This window comes from Takifugu flavidus, chromosome 1, assembly GCF_003711565.1.
Source record: "Takifugu flavidus isolate HTHZ2018 chromosome 1, ASM371156v2, whole genome shotgun sequence".
In the NCBI taxonomy this organism is placed as follows: Eukaryota; Metazoa; Chordata; class Actinopteri; order Tetraodontiformes; family Tetraodontidae; genus Takifugu; species Takifugu flavidus.
The window spans coordinates 13,515,318-13,535,808 of NC_079520.1; the positions used below are offsets into that span (position 1 = coordinate 13,515,318).

General features: G+C 44.1%; 2 protein-coding genes across 6 annotated transcripts; both read right to left on the bottom strand.

Annotated features, from left to right (window-relative positions):
• Nucleotides 1-9,940: 9,940 nt before the first annotated feature.
• On the bottom strand, nt 9,941-12,664 carry gpr18 (G protein-coupled receptor 18). Of its 5 annotated transcripts, none has more exons than XM_057059202.1 (4): nt 12,450-12,664; nt 11,795-11,853; nt 11,524-11,699; nt 9,941-11,271 (listed from the first exon to the last, which is right to left on the bottom strand). In XM_057059202.1, the coding sequence occupies exon 4, from the start codon at nt 11,268-11,270 to the stop codon at nt 10,263-10,265; it is 1,008 nt and encodes a 335-aa protein (XP_056915182.1). In that variant the 5' UTR covers nt 11,271; nt 11,524-11,699; nt 11,795-11,853; nt 12,450-12,664; the 3' UTR covers nt 9,941-10,262. The 5 variants fall into 5 exon arrangements, with proteins under 5 accessions (XP_056915182.1, XP_056915175.1, XP_056915189.1 ...); XM_057059195.1 differs by having other exon boundaries at nt 11,524-11,713; XM_057059209.1 differs by lacking the exon at nt 12,450-12,664 and adding an exon at nt 12,425-12,442.
• Nucleotides 12,665-14,643: 1,979 nt separating this feature from the next.
• Nucleotides 14,644-17,882, bottom strand: gpr183a (G protein-coupled receptor 183a). Its single transcript, XM_057059152.1, has 2 exons — nt 17,712-17,882; nt 14,644-16,628 (listed from the first exon to the last, which is right to left on the bottom strand). Exon 2 carries the CDS (start codon nt 16,615-16,617, stop codon nt 15,502-15,504), a length of 1,116 nt encoding a protein of 371 aa, XP_056915132.1. The 5' UTR covers nt 16,618-16,628; nt 17,712-17,882; the 3' UTR covers nt 14,644-15,501.
• Between the last annotated feature and the right edge of the window lie 2,609 nt (nt 17,883-20,491).

A 20,491-nucleotide genomic window follows, 5' to 3' on the forward strand; every position in this document is an offset into this window, starting at 1 on the left:
CGTGCTGGTCAGATCCTGTTTTGTGCCACCTTGTTGAAGAAGAGCTTGTCGTCACCGTGGAGACGGTCAAATATAACTGTTTGCTGTGGCCAAATATGTTGTTAGGAGTCTCAGAGTCGTTGAAAGTGTTGGTCTGGACTCACTCTTGTGTATTTGTTTTTACTGCATTGGCTGCTCGTTCAAATGGAAAGAAAACCCAATTTTTTAAGTGTATTTCCAAGTGACATATATTAGCAGCATCAGCATGAAACTTGTCTCTGTATGAATGTAAAAAGCACACGCACACACACACACACACCACCGTATCCGTGTAAGGCTGAAGCGTAACGCGGGAGAGTAGAATGTTGTACCTAATCTTGCTTTTATTGAAGTATTCTTGACAGCTTCTTGTTTTTAATGACGGCCTCGCGGATCATTTCTGAGAAAGGCTTGTTTGTTTGGCTCTGGAGCCGCTCGCACTTATCCACAGGGATCATTTCGGTAACAGGTAGCGCTCCTAAAACCCATAAAATAATATGAAATTGACATTGAAAGACGAATCTCTCTGGTAAGCACTTCTGAGGAAACGTGCTGATGCAGCATGTTTGGCCCATTCCCGTTTTTGCATGCTTTTTAAAGCATGGCCGTAACACGGCTACAGAGATGAATAATTGACTGATTGCTGCATAATTCAATGCTGCATTGTAAAAATTCAAGGCCTGAAGTATTTCTCTCCCTTTTTTTTATCCTTTTAATAAAAATGAGGTTAAAGTTTCAATCAACCTTGAAAGAACAATATGACTTACCACGGGTAATCAATCATAAAGCCATGCTTCTTGTTGATTCCGGACAACTCAAGCTCACTCTGGAGTAACAGACGCTCGGACCCGGCGTTTAATTTATCCATTTAATGACTTAAATCTTTCTTCTCTTTTCCTGTCATGAAAGATTCACGGCTCTCACCTCCGATGCGATGCTCTTTTTTCTTGCCTCCTGCATCTGATGCCTTCCCTCCCTGCGCTGGCATGTGAGAGGAGCCCCCGCGGCTACGTGTTTCATATCATTGCACATTTTTGTAATAAATTCATTTCAGTACAAATATGACCACGAGGCACGCCGACTTTAAATACCAAATGTGCATCATAGTTGCGTTGCTACATTTCACTTGACTTTGCTGTGCGACGCGCTGCAGGAAATGCACAGCGGCGGCGCTCGGACGCGGGCCGATCCCCCTCTACTCGGCCCGACTGATCGTGGAACATGATTATTCCACATCCCGCCTCTGTTTGCTTATCGCTGGATCACGCAGGATTGTTTTTTTGCGCTCGTTCGACCGGCTGCAGGAACATTTCCAGCTTCAGACGCCACTAGAGTGAAGTTTGGGTGAAGACGGGGAGCTCAGACTGCATTAGCAGCCGATTCCTCGCTCAGTTTCACAGTGGAGGGCCATTTGGTGAAATCTGCACTATTGCACGTCTTGATCACTCAGCAGTGCCCCGAGTCTGTGAGGAGACATTAGGAAAGGTGCGGGCTGATTGTCTGAAAGATGGGCCTAATGTCACCTAATCAGATGGACCATTATGTATTAGTGAAACTACAAAACAGTTTTATCTGACAAGGGCCAAGCCACATTACCTAAATTAACATTTTGCAAGCGTGAACATGGAGGACCACAGAGGCGAGGGGGGGAGCCGGGACTGCGGCCTGCGTTTAGACATTCAGCAGTAATTATTAATTTATGATTGTCTCTGGTCTTAATGAAAATGAAAGCCAGGAAAGAGAACAGGGAAGGATAATGTGGCGTGAAATTGAGTTTCATTTGTACAGGGTCCACCTTTTAACTCTGCGCTTCTTTGGCGGAAATGGAGCCAAGCCCGCCGCCACCCCCCACCCCCCAGCAGAATGCATTTCAGCTTATTTTTTTCTCCTCCCCTCATGCTGTCTTTGCTTTCAGTCAAAGCGTGTTCATATCATCTCATCCTTTTGTGATATTTGAGTCCAGTCTGGCCTTTAGCATCTCTATTACTCCCTTAAGACCCTCTGGAAATGACACCTGACGCTGTGATGTCTGATAAGTATGTCAACAAGTTTCTTGAATAGAAATGTCTCGGCGTGTCGTGTCTTTTAATGTCAACAACGTGGTGCAGAAAGGTCTCGGGCCAAGCTGGCATGAGGTGGAGGCAGAGCCGGATTTGATTCACAGAGGACTGCGGCATAATGCCACTGGCATGGCCCCTTTGATTTAATCCACAACAGATTGTTTTCACAGGCTGATAATGGCACAGTTGGTCTCGCTGGATTGTGACGTGTCATCTGGGGATTAGACCTCGGAGACGAAGCAGTTATGACAGTTTCACTACAGGAAGAACCAGGGTCAAAGGTCAGATCCACGGGCAGATGATGGATTCTCTCAAACATGTCTTCATTCATTTACAGAAGTGAAATGATGATCAGAGGTTTGCACTTGAGCAGGCGAAGAACTGGAGCATCAGGGAATGACTTGCAGCATCCAGGGTCCAGGTTCAGTTCTTGTAATATTGTTATGGTTTTTTAAATTCTTGAGTCTTTTGTTTAAAGCTTGAGGTTTATATTTAACAGAACCAGTGGATTTACAAAAAAGAGACAGTTTGTACCAATTGCTGACACAGGACATTAAAGAGACAAATAAATGACAATATTTTGCTATATTATCTGTAATAACTATACACTTGATTATAATAGCCAATTATTTTGGCCACTTGGGGGCAGCGAAGCAGTTTTTACCTAAAAATTGAGTTTGGAAAATTAAGAAAATGGACAAAATAAAAAAACAATTCAGTAAAATGTGTTATGAAGCTCATTATTCCTGGGGTGTAACCTTCAGGTAATAGTTCTGTTGTTGACAGGAAGACGCATTCTTCTCACGACGGTTTGAATGATTAGAATCATCTTCCCAGCAGCATCAGTGAAGCAATAAGAAAAACATTTTCTGATTTTTGTACGTCAGCTTTTGTGCCGGGGCACCTCGGGGACCTCGGACTGATGTGGCATCTGTCGGCTTCGCAAAATTAAGTTTGAAATCACCAGAGTTGGTCCTCTTACGTAAATTACATTCTTACAATAAGGAGCCGTTCATTAATTTTAACCTAGGAGCCCCAAAACTCCCCCAGATAGCAGATGGATGAGAGACGAGTGACCACAGGCTGTGTGTGTGTAAGTGTGTGTGTGAGCCTGCTGGATTAGTCTTCATTTGGCTCCTCTGTCATCGGGGAGAGGGGGGGACCAACCACTGTGTGGCAGAACAGAGAAACACACAGGGTCAGTCAAACAAACACACACTTACACACACACACACACACACACACACACACACACACACACACACACACACACACACACTCTTACTACCAGCAGCTCATCAACTTCATTTTGCAATCTTCCCTCAGAACCATTAGAATACCCTGAAGAACTGACTTTCCAATTAAAGGGGATCTAGAAGAAGGTTTTTCCCCCCTCTTTTTTTTTATCTCCGGTTCCTGGAGTTCTTTATTCCAATAATTTAAATTGGAATTGATTTTTCAATTTACCCGCTGAGTGCTACGGACACACAGCCCTGCGTTTGCAGGAGATTTGTCATGACGGCGCACCACATGTAAATTTCCACATGCCCCTTAAACTGTAATATATTTCCTCCTGTGAGAAGAACCTGGCAGCAGGGCTGCGTATTTACGCCTTGTGTGATTACTTCTTCGGGTGTTTATTTCTCACTCCATGGGACATTTTGTGAAGAGATTATTCTGATGTCCCTCTAATGTGTCTAATTGGCCAAAGGAATCCAGTTTGCCCATTGTTGAAAACAAACCTGCTGCCTGTAGGGTTGCAGTGTGTGTCCAAACCTCTGCTCTTAGATGGGAGGAGATGCCGTCCACGTCTACGTAGCCAGGACCCGGGGCCTCACAGGCCGTACGTATGAATTTCGGCTGCGTAATAACAATCATTTATCGTGTCTGTACCACCGCGAACGCGCAGCAAAGCCGACCACGTTGGAGCTTCGACACAGATGCGCCCAGAAATCCGAGGCTGTTCTTCTGTGAACGAATGACTCTGTCTTTTGCTCCTGACAGCTGCGCGGGCTCGTTGTTCGCTCTCTCCTGAGTTGTTTTAATAAAGTTGTGCTGCAGGAGTAGCGAGAGAAGATTAATGGACGCACAGGAAGTGTGGCAGTTGTGAGAGGATGCAGGACAGAGCGGGCCAGCAGCCATCTGTTCCCTCTCCTTTACAGCTCTCTTAATGGAGAAGCAAACCAAACAACGTGGATCTGAGCCCTGCAGACAGACAAACGCACGCACGTGCACACGTACACACCTTCAGCACGCACGGCTAAATACAAAACACCGCTTTATGTGATAAAACGGGTAGGTCTGTCTGCACGTGGGTGTGTATGTGTGTGGCTTGGTGGGTGGGTGCGTGCACGTCTTCCCCCCCCCCACCTTTCAGCAAATAAAGTTGGGTGTGAGCCACGGCTGTGAGATTTAGATGAAAGACGCAGCCTGGATGGAACGTGATTAAGAGATATGTTCTTCAGGCAAAACAGGACTTGGCATTTGCTGAGACAAAACCTAATCAAATTAAAGCAAAACACGGCCATTGTTGCAGAGTGTGTTCTGTGCGTGTGTCGTGTTTGAAATGGAACAGTGTAGAAGGGACACAGGCTGGTGTCTGCAAAGCCGCACCGGCGAGCTGGTTTTAGTCTTATTTACACGCAGGCACTGACTAATGACCGCTGTGCCCAATGATGCCTAAAGCACTTTTATGAAGCTGTCCGGGTTATAAAAAATGTTTATTATGATGGAGCTGAACGGCTCGCTGCAAGAGTGTTATTGATTACGAGTTATTGTTTTAAATGAATTCGCTGAAGTCCAGCTTCAGCCGGGGACTTAAACCTCTGGAGGTAATTTCTTTCCCTGATAGGAGTGAATGAGTTTGGGGACGGACAGTCGCCTCCTCTCTGGTGCGATACGCTGGGAGGACGGGTTGAGTCGGATATGGAATGAGACAAAGACGGTCTGTGGATTGGTGCATATACAGTTTTCGGGATTATGCCTGCCTGGCTGAGTGATCCCTGGGACCCACATTTCTTGGCAGAGAGGTTCTTGCATTTGCAGCACCTGATGTTAATGTTGAATTTAAGCAAATAAATATCAGTTGTTGTTGTGCAAAACACTAAAGAAAACAAAATCTATTTAGGCTTATTAACGAGGTCAACCTGTGTTTCTAAAGGATCCAAAACACCCCCCCCCCCCTCTTTTCATGCTACCCTGCCAGATTGTTTGCCATCCCTCACGGTTTAAGCACTGTATTTATTAGTTTCTTGTTTGCGTGGAATGAATGCAGCCCGTGTCATGTTAAATGACAGCAAGCGTCGTCTCCCTCTTCCGTCCGGCGAAGACATCTGTACGACATGATGAAGTTTCCTCTCTGAGTATCAATCCAGTAATTGAGCTCAGGCAGGGAAGACGTGAGTGGCACACAAAGGTAGCGAGGGGCCTCCATCGCTCCATCCCTCCTTCCTTCCTCTTTCCATGCACATTGCCCTGCCTAAGTGTATGTCCTCCTTTGTGCCCCCACCAGACACACACTTTTGCTTCTTGCACTTTTCCTCTCAGCAGCCATCTTTACCTGCGCATCACATCAGCCTAGATGGGAGCCTTAGCAGACACTGGCAGAACGCTGCGCTGTTGTTGAGGGCGCTAGAGAAACTAGCACGACTGCGTACGCCAACAGGCCCTCTTTAGTGAGCCTCCCAATACTACAACACCTTTATACCTGTTTCTTTATTACTCATTTCATGCCCTTCTGTGGATCACAAGGCACCTAAAGAGACAGCAGATTAAATATTAACCTCAAGCAGTCCTCGCTGGCCTTCTTATTCTACTTCACGCAATACAACTGAAAACATTCCCACTTCCACCGAGAAAAACACTTGTCCAGAACATGCTGCTTTACCGACTTAAAATAAATCTTATACTAATCTATGGAGAACCTGACAAGCAGAAGGACAAGGTTTTCTTGCAAGCACTTAGCTGAGTAGAGTTGGAAAAAAAAAAACGAGATGAGGGCCTTACATTATTTATATGTGCTAATGGCAGCTGTGTGTGTGTTTGTGTGTCTGTGTGTTTGTATGTGTGTTTGTGTGGGTGCGTGTCTGTATGTGCGCACGCGTGCGTTTTTGTGTCAACAAAACAATCTGCAAAAATAGACACAGTGCTGTAATGAAGGCCATACATTTCCTCTCCCTTCCCTGTTTGCTGCTAACTGCTGGGTCAATTGGAGTCCGTTTAGCAGCATTTGAATCTCTTGCAGTAGATGATCCCCTTTTAATGGAGACAAAACACAGATCAGGGCTGGAACACAATTGCCTAAGAAAAAAAGGGGGACCCCCCCCCCCACACACACACACCCCTCTACAAAGCAATTGTGGCTACGCATGTGCAGAAAAGGAGTTCCTCTGGAAGTTCCTACACTAAAGATAGGATATCATAGCACATCTGCTGCACATAAGAACAACAACTTATGCCTAATCTCCTACGATTCACAAGAGGAATCTATTAGGGCAGTTGCACAGCCCTTTAGTCTTGCATCACAGGGGGAACCCACAGTGTACAGCTCCATCCATGCACATGTGCCTTTCATTTCCTATGGCAGGCCAGAAGTATCCTTCAACATCCTATTGTAAAATTTACCAGGGGAGAGCTTTAGTGTATTAAAGTGCCCTGAGAGAAATGCTAAATGATGTAAATGCAGGCAGCTGCTTGTAGCTAATGTGGTACGGCAGACGAGGAGGCCCAGGGTAGGCTTGATGTGTACAGTATCTATATAACATTATAGGCTCTCTTTCATGTCCTCGTGCTCACTAATGGAAACAATATGAAGACTAATGGTACTGTAAAATTGTGGGGAACAGGGATCCAAAGCAAACGTCAACATGTTTGGTGGCAACACACATACAGTGTGGCCGTGTGTTCGTGAGGAAACGCAATAAACGCGTAGACTTAAGTATTATAAAAAATGCATTTTGATATCTGACAGGGTTGTTGTGACAGGTTGCTCTCAGCAACAGCTCACAGTTTCTATCTATCGTTGGATACTTGCTGTGGTTGAACCTGGTTGAAATAATGGCGGCATCTTTCTAAACAACAGGACCCTCATCGCTAATTCTACTCCTCACCACTAGAGGCAGTCATGTGCGAGTCCTGTGAGAGGGTTCTCACCACTTCTTGCTTTTGGATTCATTTGGTGATTATTTGGTCAGATGATTCGTAGGATTAGTCTGTCTGTCATTTAGTTGTGTGGCACATGTATATGCGATGACTCCTCTATGGACCTGGTGTAAACACGATAGTACATATAGCTGTGACTCAGCAACCATAATTAGATATTTTCCAAATAAAATCAGAAACATTGGTTTGACTGTTCCACTTCAACAGACATGGTTCTTCAGCTGCTTTCAACCTGCCTACAACCATTTCCTGTTTCCTCTGACTGTATAGAAAAAAAGGCATGCGCAAGACGGGTCTTGAAATACAATTGTTTGCTACAGCGGTAGCGTTATTTACGCAGTGAAGCTCAAAAACCCAAACATTACATTAGGTCAGATGAATATTTCAGATGTTTTGTGTCATAAGAGTTCCAGATGTGATTTACTCACTTTAACTACCTCAGTCTATTTAAGCTCTGCTTACTTGCAAAAGTGCTTTAAGCATCATGTGGGTCAACACTGTTCAGGTGTTGAGCTGGATGTGGATAATTGAGCTATTCCACAATTCTTTTTTACATTACTTTTGTAGCTCCCAGCCTCTGCGGCAAAACCCTTGGGGTACCAGTAACTGTGGTTGTTGCTGTAGGCGGTTCCCAGCTGTACCCATTTCCTCTTTATTTTCAGATCCAACAGTGTCATTCAGCCCAAACCTATTTCAAAATCACACAAAAGACAAGCCAACGCCACCAACACGAGGAACCCTGAGTGATAACAAAGACGGATGGTCCAGCAAAGCCCTCTACGGTTAAACAAATATAGAAACACTTGCTCTGATCATCATTTGATAGTCTGCTGACGTGCAAACTCTATTAAGCTGTCTTCAAATATGCAAAAATGATATGATTTTACAATGATTACATATTCACTTCCCCAGCTGGCTGGCTCCGAGCGTCTCCATTTGTCATCGACTATTGTGTCCAATTATATGATTAGCTTTGAACACTCCAGCACTTCGAGAGCTCTCGTGTGTTCTGCCGCGGAGAGCGATTCACAAACAAAGTCATTACAACATGTATTCACACATATCAAATAACAAAACAGATGGCCACTGCGCTCGCTGCCTGATTTGTTTTCCACACGAGTGGTGGTGGGGGGGAGAAACCCAACATACTTTGCGTGAGCTGTGTTTAATGCTGACTGTTTTTTTTTTGTTTTTTTTATTCCCAAAGAAGAGCAGCTGGCTGCCGCGCTGTTAGATCAGCTCCTATGAAAGACAATCTTGTTTTCATTAATTTCTCTACAACAAAGGCACTTGTTGGGAAGATTTAGAATTACAGCGGGTAAAGCTTCCGGATAATTCATCACAGGGACTTGACAGGAAACTTAATTGTTTTAAATGCCAATTGCTGTGAGCAGCGTGGACATGTTGTTTTTTTCCCCGCTTTGATGTCTAACAGGTGGGACAGATGGACGACTCTCTGATGCCTCGCCTGACCTTTGACATCTCGGTTATAAATCTACTTGCAGTCCTCGGGCCAATAAACCAATCATTATGCGCAGTTCCCAGAATTTCACATCAGATGGAAATCTTGTAATGAGATTAAAACTGTATAAATCATAGGTGCATAAATCATAAGTCTGGACCAGGTCTGTCCAACATGACTGCGCTTTGACCAGTGGACTCTTCACAGACAGACTGTCAGTGCAGTTCAACAAAATCCCAATGAAGCAACACAGTTATTTAGCTTTATGTGGAACTGTTTAGCTGCTACAGCTAATGCACCAATGTAGCTGATATGATGGGCTGTGTGTGGCTGCAGTGGTGGTGCTACATTATCCAATTCCAGGAGACACTAGTTACTCAGTGGCACTGACTCTCTGTGTAATCCAGTTAAGACCGTGTGGCTGTGACTGACAAGCAAACTCAATTACCATAACAACTGGCAACACCGGATCTCCTGTTGGATTGGGCGGTGTTTGTGCGTTCCTCCCATCAAACTGGACACATTGGGCTCTCGCCTTCTATTTAATATAAAATTCCACTCATTTATTCTGGTTCTGGCATGGCTGCAGCATTCCTGTGCAGAAATGCTTCCCCCTCCTCCTCAAGGTTTAAAGGTTACTCTGAATCCAGCAAATTGCCTCGCTGACATCTCTTGAGGATGTTACTGTAAATGCACTTTAAGCGACTGAATCATTCAACATCAATCAATAGCATTCACGTGGCACCATAAACACACTTTGGTCAGATGGGCAGAGGAAGGCGCTGGGACTGTTGTTAACTTCTGTGGAAGGAGGTGGAGGTGGTTCGAGACTATAAAGTTGGAACTGCCTATAATTCTTTAATCTACATCTCTGTTGCACCTGAGCAAAAAGAAATCTTCCACTTCAGGAGTGAAGAAGCCACATGTTTGGTGCTCTGGCAGGTAAATGGGATCTAGCTGTGCCACACTGCCCTCAACTGGTCGATGCGATTAGTTTTCATCAGCAATAGTTGGCAAGAATTAATAAAAGGAATTTTTTTTAAAAGAAAAAATTCTTCGCAAAGCAGCAGTGCGTCATGAGCACTGGTGCTGATTTGAATGGGTGGTGCAGAGGTGTATTTCCAACGTATCGACAAGGGGAAATAGCCACTGTCATTTCCTGGTAGGTGGTTAATAATAAAATAAACGTTGGTTGACATCATGCGTTATAAAGTGTGTGTACAAAACAAAAGCAGAAACATTGCTTCACTCTTTTTAATGATGAGCTGCTTTTTTTAGTATTTTTTTTTTTACACCTGTATGTGTCACACCTGAGCCGCGCTTTGTCTACCAGAGCAGAGCTGCGCAGAAAACATTCCAAGTCTCATGGGTGAGTCAATCAGCTCTGAACACAGATGTTTTTTCGCCACAACAGCAACACTCCCATACTGTGAGTATAAATTAGGCCTTGGAAATTAATTGCAAGCTTTGATCCTGCTGATAATCAGCCATGTATACAGCGAAGCGCTCACTGTTGCAAAGGAGGCAGCAGGCTGCCCACGATGGCGCTGGTGACGGCTCTTTTATATCATTGCGCTGGTCAGGTTGCTCATCGAGCGGACGCTGCCAGTGTGTGCGTGCCTGCTCTTCCGTCTCACGCTCCTGAGATAGTTCCTGTAAAGTATCACGCTGATTACTCGGTCCTGGAACTGCTTGGAGACGATGTAGTACAGGATCATGTCCAACACTGTGCTGAGGTTCATCAGGAAAGTGGTGAAGACGGCCCACGTGCTGTATCCGCCATCTTCGTCAGTCCCAATCAAGCGGAGCACCAGGACAATGTGGAAAGGCACGAAACACACCAGAACCTGGGTGATCAGCGTGAGGATGATGCGGATGGACTTCTCCTTCACTTTGGGTTTGAGTTTAGAGGTGCGACCGTGGATCAGATTGTCCACAATAATGATATAGCAGCCAGTCATCAGGAATATGGGAACCAGGAAAAAGAAGATGAGGCGCACAAAGTTGACACTATTGTTGTTCCGCATGTATACGATGTCCTGCATCTTGATGCAGGTGGTAAAGTTGGAGGAATGATCAGGGTCTTCATCAAAGAAGAGGAGGGGAACGGTAGAGCCCAATGTCATGATCCACACTCCCACACTGGCCACCACAGCCTTCGGGACATTCCTCAGCTCTTTGCTGTGCTTGGGCTGGACGATGGCCATGTAGCGGTCTGCACTGATCAGAGCAAACAGCCACAGGGCCATACACGGGTAGAAGATGGTGAGGGCGGCGTTGATTCGGCAGAAAACATCCCCAAAATACCAGTAGTCGGTGTGGTGGTAGACCATCCGGAAGGGAAGCAGCAGGATGAAGGTGAGGTCCACCACCGCCACGTTGATCATATACACAGTGACGGAGTTCCTCTTCTTGGTGGTGAGCCCAAACACCCAGAGAGCGGTGATGTTGACCACGATTCCGATCGTGAAGATGAAGCAGTAGAAGATCAGGCTGGTGATGCGGTACTCTGCCGGTCCCTGCTCCGGTCGTGCAGCTTCCGGATTCATGTTGGACGAGTTTAGCATCATTCTGAAATATGCAAAACACAAGAAGTTGCTGTTTTGGGCTAAAAAACAGAACTTAGCAATGCCATCAAAAAGGAACCAAAGACCTACACCCCATTCAGAACATCAGGACATGTAGCTAAACTAAATTACATGGCTACAACAGATATGAAAACCGAAACAACTTTCCAATAATGTAATAGGTTAAGGTAAACCATAAAACTACCGTAAACAAACGTATAAAAGAGTATGAAAAGTAACTGGGAAATAAACTAACCTTGCTCAAGAAATGGCACACATCTCGGCAAAAGTCCAGGTAGCTGTGACACAAAAGTGAGTGGGCCGCTTCACAATGCGAGGGTTGTTACAGTAAAAGCTGTTCTCAGCCAAGATCGAAAAAGTTTCCAAACGCAACCAGTTTGTCCACCTTGGTTCCCTGGCTGAACTGTGAGGCTGCAAAAAAACAGCTGAGACAGGTGAGTTGACACTGTGCCTCGGAGACTCTTAAAAGCAATCGTTAAAATTTTAAATAGGATCCTGCCACTTACTTTTCCTCTTTAGTCTGCAAGGGTTTTTGTCCCCCCTTTTTTCTAAACACACAAAAGAACTTAGAGAGAGAGAGAGAATGAGAGAGAAAGAAGAGAAAGAAGTAATTACAACATAAAGCCAGTCAGAATGATGTATAGCAGAGGAACAGAGATTAACACAGTTCCGTTTCTGAAGTAGATGTGTAGATGTGTATGTCTGTGTTTAACAGTCGGCTGTGGATCATTTCAAAGGGTACTTGTAAAACTTGTGCAGCTCGGGTGCAGAAAACAGAGCCACAGCAACAGAAAGTAACACCGAACAAACACACCCATGTACTGTATACATGTAAACCGGAACACAGAAGCTAAGTCTAGAAACAGAGACAGTGTGGAATCAATAGGAAATCTTCTGCTTGGAAATGAAAATGAAATCTTTGCACAAGTTATTTTTTCTTTAAATTCCATTTGTGTTTCTCTTTTCCATACTTTATTCTATCATTACAACAACAGTCTTGAAATCCAACAATAATTTAACGTTAAAACAAAGTTTGCTCGTCTGAAAACTCAACTACACACAACAATACTGGCACTGGTGCGAATAACCATAAAATCCTTTCCCCAAAAGTGATAAAAGACGCTAGGGAGCCCTACCTGGACAATACAAAACAGCACTTACCACTGGAATCACTCAGTGTCTTGGTACAACAGCCACTTTGAAACGCGTTTTCGTGCTCTTATTTGAGTCAAAAGAGGGAAATGAAATGGTCTTACAAAGAGTGCTGGAAATGATGAGGAGGCTGCTGTAAAGCCCCCATCACTTCCTGTGTTGACCGTGTGCTGTAGTTTCTGTTCTTTTACATGTCTTAGCAGTATCTACGCAGCTGACACAAAGAGCCGCAGCTTTCCACAGTCTGCAATTACACCCCCTTAAAGAAAATGATGTGCCATTAGAAGTGGGAGTGTGTTTGGCAGGCAGAGAGATGGCAGATTTAGGGCGAGTTATTGATTGGAAAAGTGGGGTCTGTCACAGCACATTAGTTCTCAGGGGAGTAATCCACAGCAGGTTGCTGCGAGAAGCATCTGCTGCTTGAGAGAAGTAATTAAAAACAGGATGTTGACGCAGTTGCCATATAAACAGGAAATAAGACGGTGGTAATAGACACTTCACGCTGATACCGTAAGATGGTTTTTACACCAAGTCGACTTAATGGATGCACAGCGCATACCTGAGGTGAAAAGCTCAAGGTCAGGCTGGACCGCAGCTGAATACAGATTAATGTGTGTGGTTAATGTGCGAGCGATTGCAACCATTATGGATTCGAAAATGCAGCTCATAGAGGCATTGTGCCGTTAAAAACGGCTTCCTCTTTTCCCCCACTTGTAGTTTCGACTCCAATGTAGTAAATCAGTTAAAGTTGTGATTTCTCACTGTTGTTGCGGTTCCCGTTTTTCTGCCGTTGCTCTTATTTGCATGCGCACCAGGCTTAAAGAATGGTTCAATATAGGGTGCTCATTCACGCTCATTCTTTGTCCTGAAAAATAATGATCTGCTGTTGTCTGAAGAAAATCATACCAGATGGTACTTTGTATTTGTTGCAATATGTTGTTATGACAACAGTCTGTGTGCTGTTTCGCTCTCTTAGAAACTTGTCACACTGCTGACTCAAAAATGTCTTATTCCACACCACAAAGAATCAAGAATGTATGCTAAATGTCCATGCAAATACATTTAGAAAGAAATACACGGTTTAAGCACCATTTTAGCCTTATTGTAAATCCAAACAAAAAGTCAAGTTTAAACATATCTGCACATCCAGGACATATAAAACAAACCAAAACAATAAAAAAAATACCCCTGTTAAGCTGCGTTTAAGAAAATCTTTTAAAATAGCTTTACGCTGCCCTCTAGAGGACAAGACTAAACTCTGCACATGTATCCCTAAATTCTCTTTACACCAGCGCCCGTTTAAAAGCAGGTTTAGTGAAAAGATTTTAGTCACCCGTGAGATGAGGGGAACTCAGCTTCTTTAGTTTCACAGAGCTAGTTCAGCATAACTCTGAGTCAGTTACCAGGGCAACGCACTCCATCAAACTAGCATGCTCGCTGGTGGGTTTGCTCCAACTGGCCCTGAGTTTCTCCTGCTCTTAAGCTGAAGCCTGGAGACTGAAGCCAGTGTCAGACATGCCGAGTCCACGTCTCATGGAGCCAGTTGATGATGAGGTGTTGCCACAATCAGAGGGAAACAATAGTGTATCCATTTTTTGTTGGCCATAATGGAGGTCCAATTCAAACCATGCATTTATAACAGGCATGTTGTTTCTACCTGTTGCCATGGTGAATCCATTGATAAGGCTTTTAAGATCTTCATGCAGGAGCTTCACTCAGGGCAAATTTGACTCAAAGTTGAGTGAACTAACTGTTTACCGTTCTGAAACCAAAAACTCTGCATTTGGCAGCTCAGAGTTGGTCAACCGAGAGTTCAGGTTTTAACTCAGAGTTTGTTAAACCTGCTGTCAGAGACGGTTCCCTGACCTTATGATTGGAGTTGAACCATCGTTTGATAGCTCAACACTATTTCAAACACTCACTTTTCAAATTTAGAACCTGCCAAAAGTCTCACACAAAGCTGTGAAGGGCAGAAAATGTTGTGTTTTCCTTTGTGTTTCCGATGAGTTCTGGGTTTATTGGAGTCTTTGATGTGTGCTTTATTGTCTGGGGAGGTACTGTAAGATACCATTGCCCAAAAAATAAAAAACTCCTCTCCGACTTTTTGTTTTGCACACTTGAACTTCACCTTAATCAGATGCCGCCTTTCAACACCCACCAGCTGCTGCAGCTCCGGCTGTGCTCACCTCCCAACACAACATACGAACGTGAATCACTGTCTTTATTTTCCATCTCAGGACAACCAACACACACACTTGTAATAAATTCAGGGGTCATTATCAGAGCCTTTGATCAACTTCCTCAAGCTCTAAAACTGTATGGAACTTTGTTCCTCTTTGTGACACAAACAGATGTATCTCAAAGTTCACCCTCATGCTTCTGGAATCTTTTTTTTGTAATTAGATGAAATCATAATTTGCATGATCTTAATGAGTGATATCAATATCGCTAATGTCAGTTTTAGCGTCACTGCTGGAGTGTGGGCCAGATGTGCGAGATGCTTAATTTGTTCCATCGCAGAAAAACAACAACTAATAAATAGATTAGCAGCACAACGAAAACAAATGTTTAAAATATGGCACAAAGTCCCAGTTTTGGATCTTTGGGGAACTGCTGCGTGGACTCTGGTTTGCACATGTATGATGTCACTTCACACCTTCCAGTTTCCTCGGCTAATGTAACAAGAGCACATGAACAAAGCTGAGAGTCACAAAAGTGTGTGAAAACAAAACTGGAAAACGGATTCTTTTCTTAAAAATATTTTATGAGGATTTAAATAGACTTCACCCTGGGGATACACTTTTAAAGTAGCTTTCTTCTGTCACAGGACAACTTTACAGATCTTCTCTAAATTCAGTGACTGAGTCTGACTGGAAGAACGGGGTTTTAACAAACAAACAAAATCTTGCTGTAAAAAGAGAAATAATGTAAAAATGCTAATCAAATATAAGGCCACGTGTTGCTCCACATCTCATGCCATTATTTCCACGACCTGCTGAGTTTTAGAAGGGAGAACTTGCACAGTTCAGGAGGGGTTTTCTTCCTCTTTTCTCTCACTGTTTCACTCATGCTGCAGGGCTCTCATTTCTGGCAGTCTCTCACTGCCCATGATGGAACTGTTGAGGTGAATCTTGGTGCCGTCGTTAACATCCTTAGAGGAGCAGTCGGGCGAGGTCCTCGCCGCACTGGAGAAGGACATGCTGACTTGTAGCTTGAGCAGCTTCAGGAGTTTTCTCTTGTAGCCCTTGCAAGCAAAGAAGTAGACAAAGGGGTCCAAGCAGGAGTTGAGGTTCATCAGACACACGGTGATGTGCAGCGACACCTGAAAGGCCGCAAGGTCGGTGCACCCAGGGTCAGACACTAGCTTGCGGAGCATGTACTGCAGGATGTCGATGTGATACGGGCTGTAGCATACGACAAACACCAAGGAGACGCAGCAGATCACGCCGATGGCCTTGCGGCTCCGCCCAAACTTGTCTGTCAAATGGTTGTTCTTGGCCATGAACTGAAGTCGGTAGCACAGGATGGAGTAGCACACAAGGATGGTCACCACGGGGATGATGTAACCAACGATGACGGCCCCGATCAGTATACTGGCGATATGGTCGACCGTCTCAAAGCTGGGGTATTCCATACAGGTGATGTATCCGTCCGCCTCTTCGTTGGTCATGGACATGTTCAGCAGGGGCAGGGTCTGCGCCAGGACCAGCAGCCACACGCCCAGGCAAATGTAGCGCACCTTGCTGACCTTCCTGAGTTTGGCAAAGCGCAAAGGCATCACCACGGCGATGAAGCGGTCCACACTGAGGCAGGTCATAAAGTTGACTCCGGCGTAGGTGTTGATGTAAAAGATCAGGCCGGAGATCTTACATGCGGCTTCGCCCAGAGGCCAGTGGAAACCCAAGGCGTAGTAGGCGATCCTCAGAGGCAGAGAGAGCGTGAAGAGGATGTCGGAGATGACCAGGTTGAGGGAGTACAGGGTGGTGGAGTTCATCTTCTTCAGGTTAGGACGGATCACGTGCAGAGCGAGGCAGTTGCCGAGCAGTCCCACAAAGCACATGGCGCTGTAGAATAGAGGCATGAGGACCCTGGCATATTCCCGGTGGTCATACAGGGTGGTGCACGTTGAGTTCCCAGAGCTGTTGCTAGTGGAGGAGGAGAGCATGGTCGCAGACATCTTGCAAACAACTGCATGAAAGAAAACATATTAATGACTTCTAACACAATGTTTTGCTAAAGGGAAGCTATAACCACAGGTGTACTAAAAACAAGCTAAAATGACACCTCTTTGCAGAAAAACCACAGACACGATTTCAAGAAGACGTGTAGATGCCTTTTTAATGCAAAGGAAGTCCCCTTACTATCTGATTATACTGTCAGTAGATGCGTGTGATTATACACGTGCTGCTCACAAACATTCGTGGTGTCTACTGCCACCCTGTGGCTATCTTTAGACACAACCCACATAATTCAATTCCTTGCTCTATTTTATTACCTCAGTTCCTACAAAAACAGTCAGTTTTCTCCATCCAAACTGTAGGTTCCATAGACCATAATAGCAGCAACGAGAAAAGGATTCCCTCAAACTCCCATTTGACTACATTTTTAAATACAACTAGATTTGGTTCAGCAAAAAGGTGTATTTTAAAGATGGACAGTGGGGTTCTTTAGTGTGATTTAGAATACAGATCTACACTCTCTCACACACTATCAACCGTCTCAGTGTTGAGAGATGGTCTTGCACATGAGGAAGTCTGCTTCCTTAGTGTGTTCTGCTTTGAATGGCAGGCAGTAGGAAAGTTATATTGTTTGCGCTGAAATGATCACACGCATGAGCACATGGCACAGCGGAGACCCACATTTCCTGTCCTTTCACAAACACGAAGGTGTATCTGGGGCAAAGCCACAGAAAATGCTACCTGGGGTCTCTTATCAAAGTTATATTTTACACAGGTTAAAAAATTAAAAAATAACCCGACATGCTGGGAAAGTTTAGCGAGATATTAGTGTTTCAATTAATTAATTCCTCAGAAAGACACCACGGTATTTCCTGTTTCCCGCACATGGAGATCCTAATCTTAAAAGCCAAATAATGTCACTGAAATTTCATACAGAAAATGATTTGCACAATGTGTTTCTTTGGATTAAAAATGCTCTCATGGAGTTGGTATTTGACTGTGGGAAGACTGAATAGAATAACAGACTTAGAAAGCTATAAATTTAAAGTTCAGTGTCATTAATGTTCAGTCAGAAAGGACAGATACAACTCACCTTATAAATTGAGGTAGGATTTCTAGATATTCACCGATGCTTTAAGGATCCAGAGGACATGGCACGACCCGCGCAAAGTTGAGGTTCAAACGAATTACATTGAACCAGACTGTCGGAATGAGGACAGCAGCATGTCATACAGAAATCACAATCTGCTGCCAGTAGCCATAGTGACAAAATATCCTGTTGATCTTTCTCTTTCTCTCCCCTCTCCCTCCCTCTCTCTCCCTCCCTCCCTCTCTCTCCCTCCCTCTCTCTCTCTCTCTCTCTCTCTCTCTCTCTCTCATGTCACTTCAACTCTTTTTATTTGACTACCTGCACATCAAACGGTCTTTTCATTTTAAAAAATGGGCATGTCTGTGTGTATTGTACATGTGTACATGCGTGTGTGTGTTTATATATACCACACAGTTGTGAAAATACATGTTAGTAGGGTGAGAACTTTCAGTGTGTTTGTCACACTCTGAAAGATCTGTTTGAACATCAAGATTAATTTATAAGGTTGAGGTTAGAACTGACTTTAGGATAAGGTCAGGGTCAGGGTCAGGCTCAGGCTCAGGGTCAGGGGCTGTGAAACGCTTGATGTCTGAAGTAAACAGTAGTGTGTGTGTGTGTGTGTGTGTGTGTGTGTGTGTGTGTGTGTGAGTGTTGAGAGGGTGTTGAGCCATCTGTGACATTTTGAGACGTGCCTAGTTTCATGCACATGGTGTGCCATGTGTCTCCTCTGGGGAGGATGTGGCTTCAGCTGCATGGAAGATCCACAGTTGTTCTGACAGCAGAGCTGCTTTGAATGGTGCAAAGATTTTGTCGCAGTTTTGCCATAGCTGCCGTCTGGAGCCGCCTTGGTGCTGGTGGTCTCTCTTCAGTCACGCCACTCGAAGTCAGAGATTTATTTTAGCTTATGTTTTTTGGTGCTTTTTCCACACTAAGCTGTGTGACCCAGGAGGCTGAAACTTGTTTACTCTGGTTCAAAAGCACCTTTGATTATAGTGTGTTGAGGTCAGAGCGAAAGATACAGAGTCAGAGTCAGCACCACAAGGATTGGTGTGGTAGTCTTCCTTCTGAAGGATAGTAGTCTTCTTTGTTGTGGGAGTATGGGCTTTAAAATTAGTCTTTGAAGGTTACCATGTAAATCTTTTATCTTGCAAAAGACATCAAGCAATCGAGGTCTTGGAAGGACAAATGTAAATGCACAGAAAACCCTTGGCTTCATCAAAGCATATTTAAAAACCTCAACATATTAAATGGGTAAATCAGAACTTGCAGAATTAGCTGGTTTAGTAGTTCCACTGGGCTGGCAACGACCACCTGCTTTTCCCTGATAGAAAACATGGAGAATACGTTGGCAGGTCCACCCTGGTCCACTCCTCTGAACATCCTCGCAGTCGCCATTAAAACAGTTATTATCACACTTACATAAAAATGCTTGTATTCCGTGGGTACTGTATACTGTACGAAGAGAAGTGAGAAATCTGGATATGAAATGCTCGATTCCCTTCGCATGAGCGCAAACCTTCCTTTGTTGAAAGTTTGGCAGAGGAAGCTGAGGAACTTCCTCAGAGCCTGGCCTTGTGGGTCTGACTCACTGGGCACCAGACGGCCAGATCACACCCAGCGCTGACAGACATGGTATTTTCTGATGGCTATTCATAGAAGACAATGGGGCAGCCTTGTTCACTGTAGTTATTGTTTTCTGAGGGTTTTTTTAAAAATTTTCTAATGAAGCAATTAAATGAATAAGCAAAAAGACAGGTGTTTGGGTGACACATTTGGTGCAGCATGATGTAGGTTTCATTATTGTTGTGCAGCGTGGCACCTGGAAGCACCACAGACGCTGATAGTATCTGCTTTTGGCACATCACGTGCTCACAATAACATTGCGAAAACGGAAACTCTTCGGGGGGAAAAACAGTTGGGTTAAAGGGTTAGATCCAATCATCTAATTTGTGACATTTAGTCAAGTTTCTTCTTTTGACTGTTAGGAGAGTGAAAGAAAAGCCCTGTTCAGGATAAAAACCTTTCTGCTCTTGACTCCGCTGTTGCCACTGTCGGTCACTATATTACACAAGTAAATTACCAACTTATTATCTTTTGCAACTACATTGCTGCAGTACAAAGTAATTTCTCAGGAACTCCTACCTGAAAAAAAATCATCTTTTTATTTTTTGTAAAATACAGCCTTCGTTGATGAGCTTCCACTGAGACTTTGCATTCATCACCAGCAACGTGCACAGCAGCAGTTCAAAACAGATGGAGCTAAACTGAGTGACATTTTGTACCCTTTAATAACTTTATATAAAAATGCTTTTAAAAAATCTAAGAGAACTGGTTTCTGCCTGACACAGTTTGAACAAACTAGCCGTTCATCACTTGTAAACAATTAAAAAAATTAAAAAATACATCGACCATAATGTTGCACAGGTATTCTGACCTCAGCGAGAGTGGAGGTGAGTCACATAGATTTGCTCTTCAAACCTGGGCGCTCTCAAACGTGTGCTGTAACGATTCGTCACAGGATGGCAGCAATGTCTTTGTTAGTCACAGCAAGTAAAGTTATGGAAAAAATATTTTAAAAAGTCTTAAGTTCTACATGCAGTTGTGGTTCTAGTAATAGAACCCACAACTCTATGGCTGGAGGACACGCAAACTGCAAATTGAATGTGATTTTTTGTATTTGGTGAACTTCTAACTTGTACTAAAGTCTTATTAACCTCCCTGGCAGGACTGGCAGAGGCTGTCTTTCAGCAAGTAGAACTGTGGCTGTTGGATTCGAGTCCATC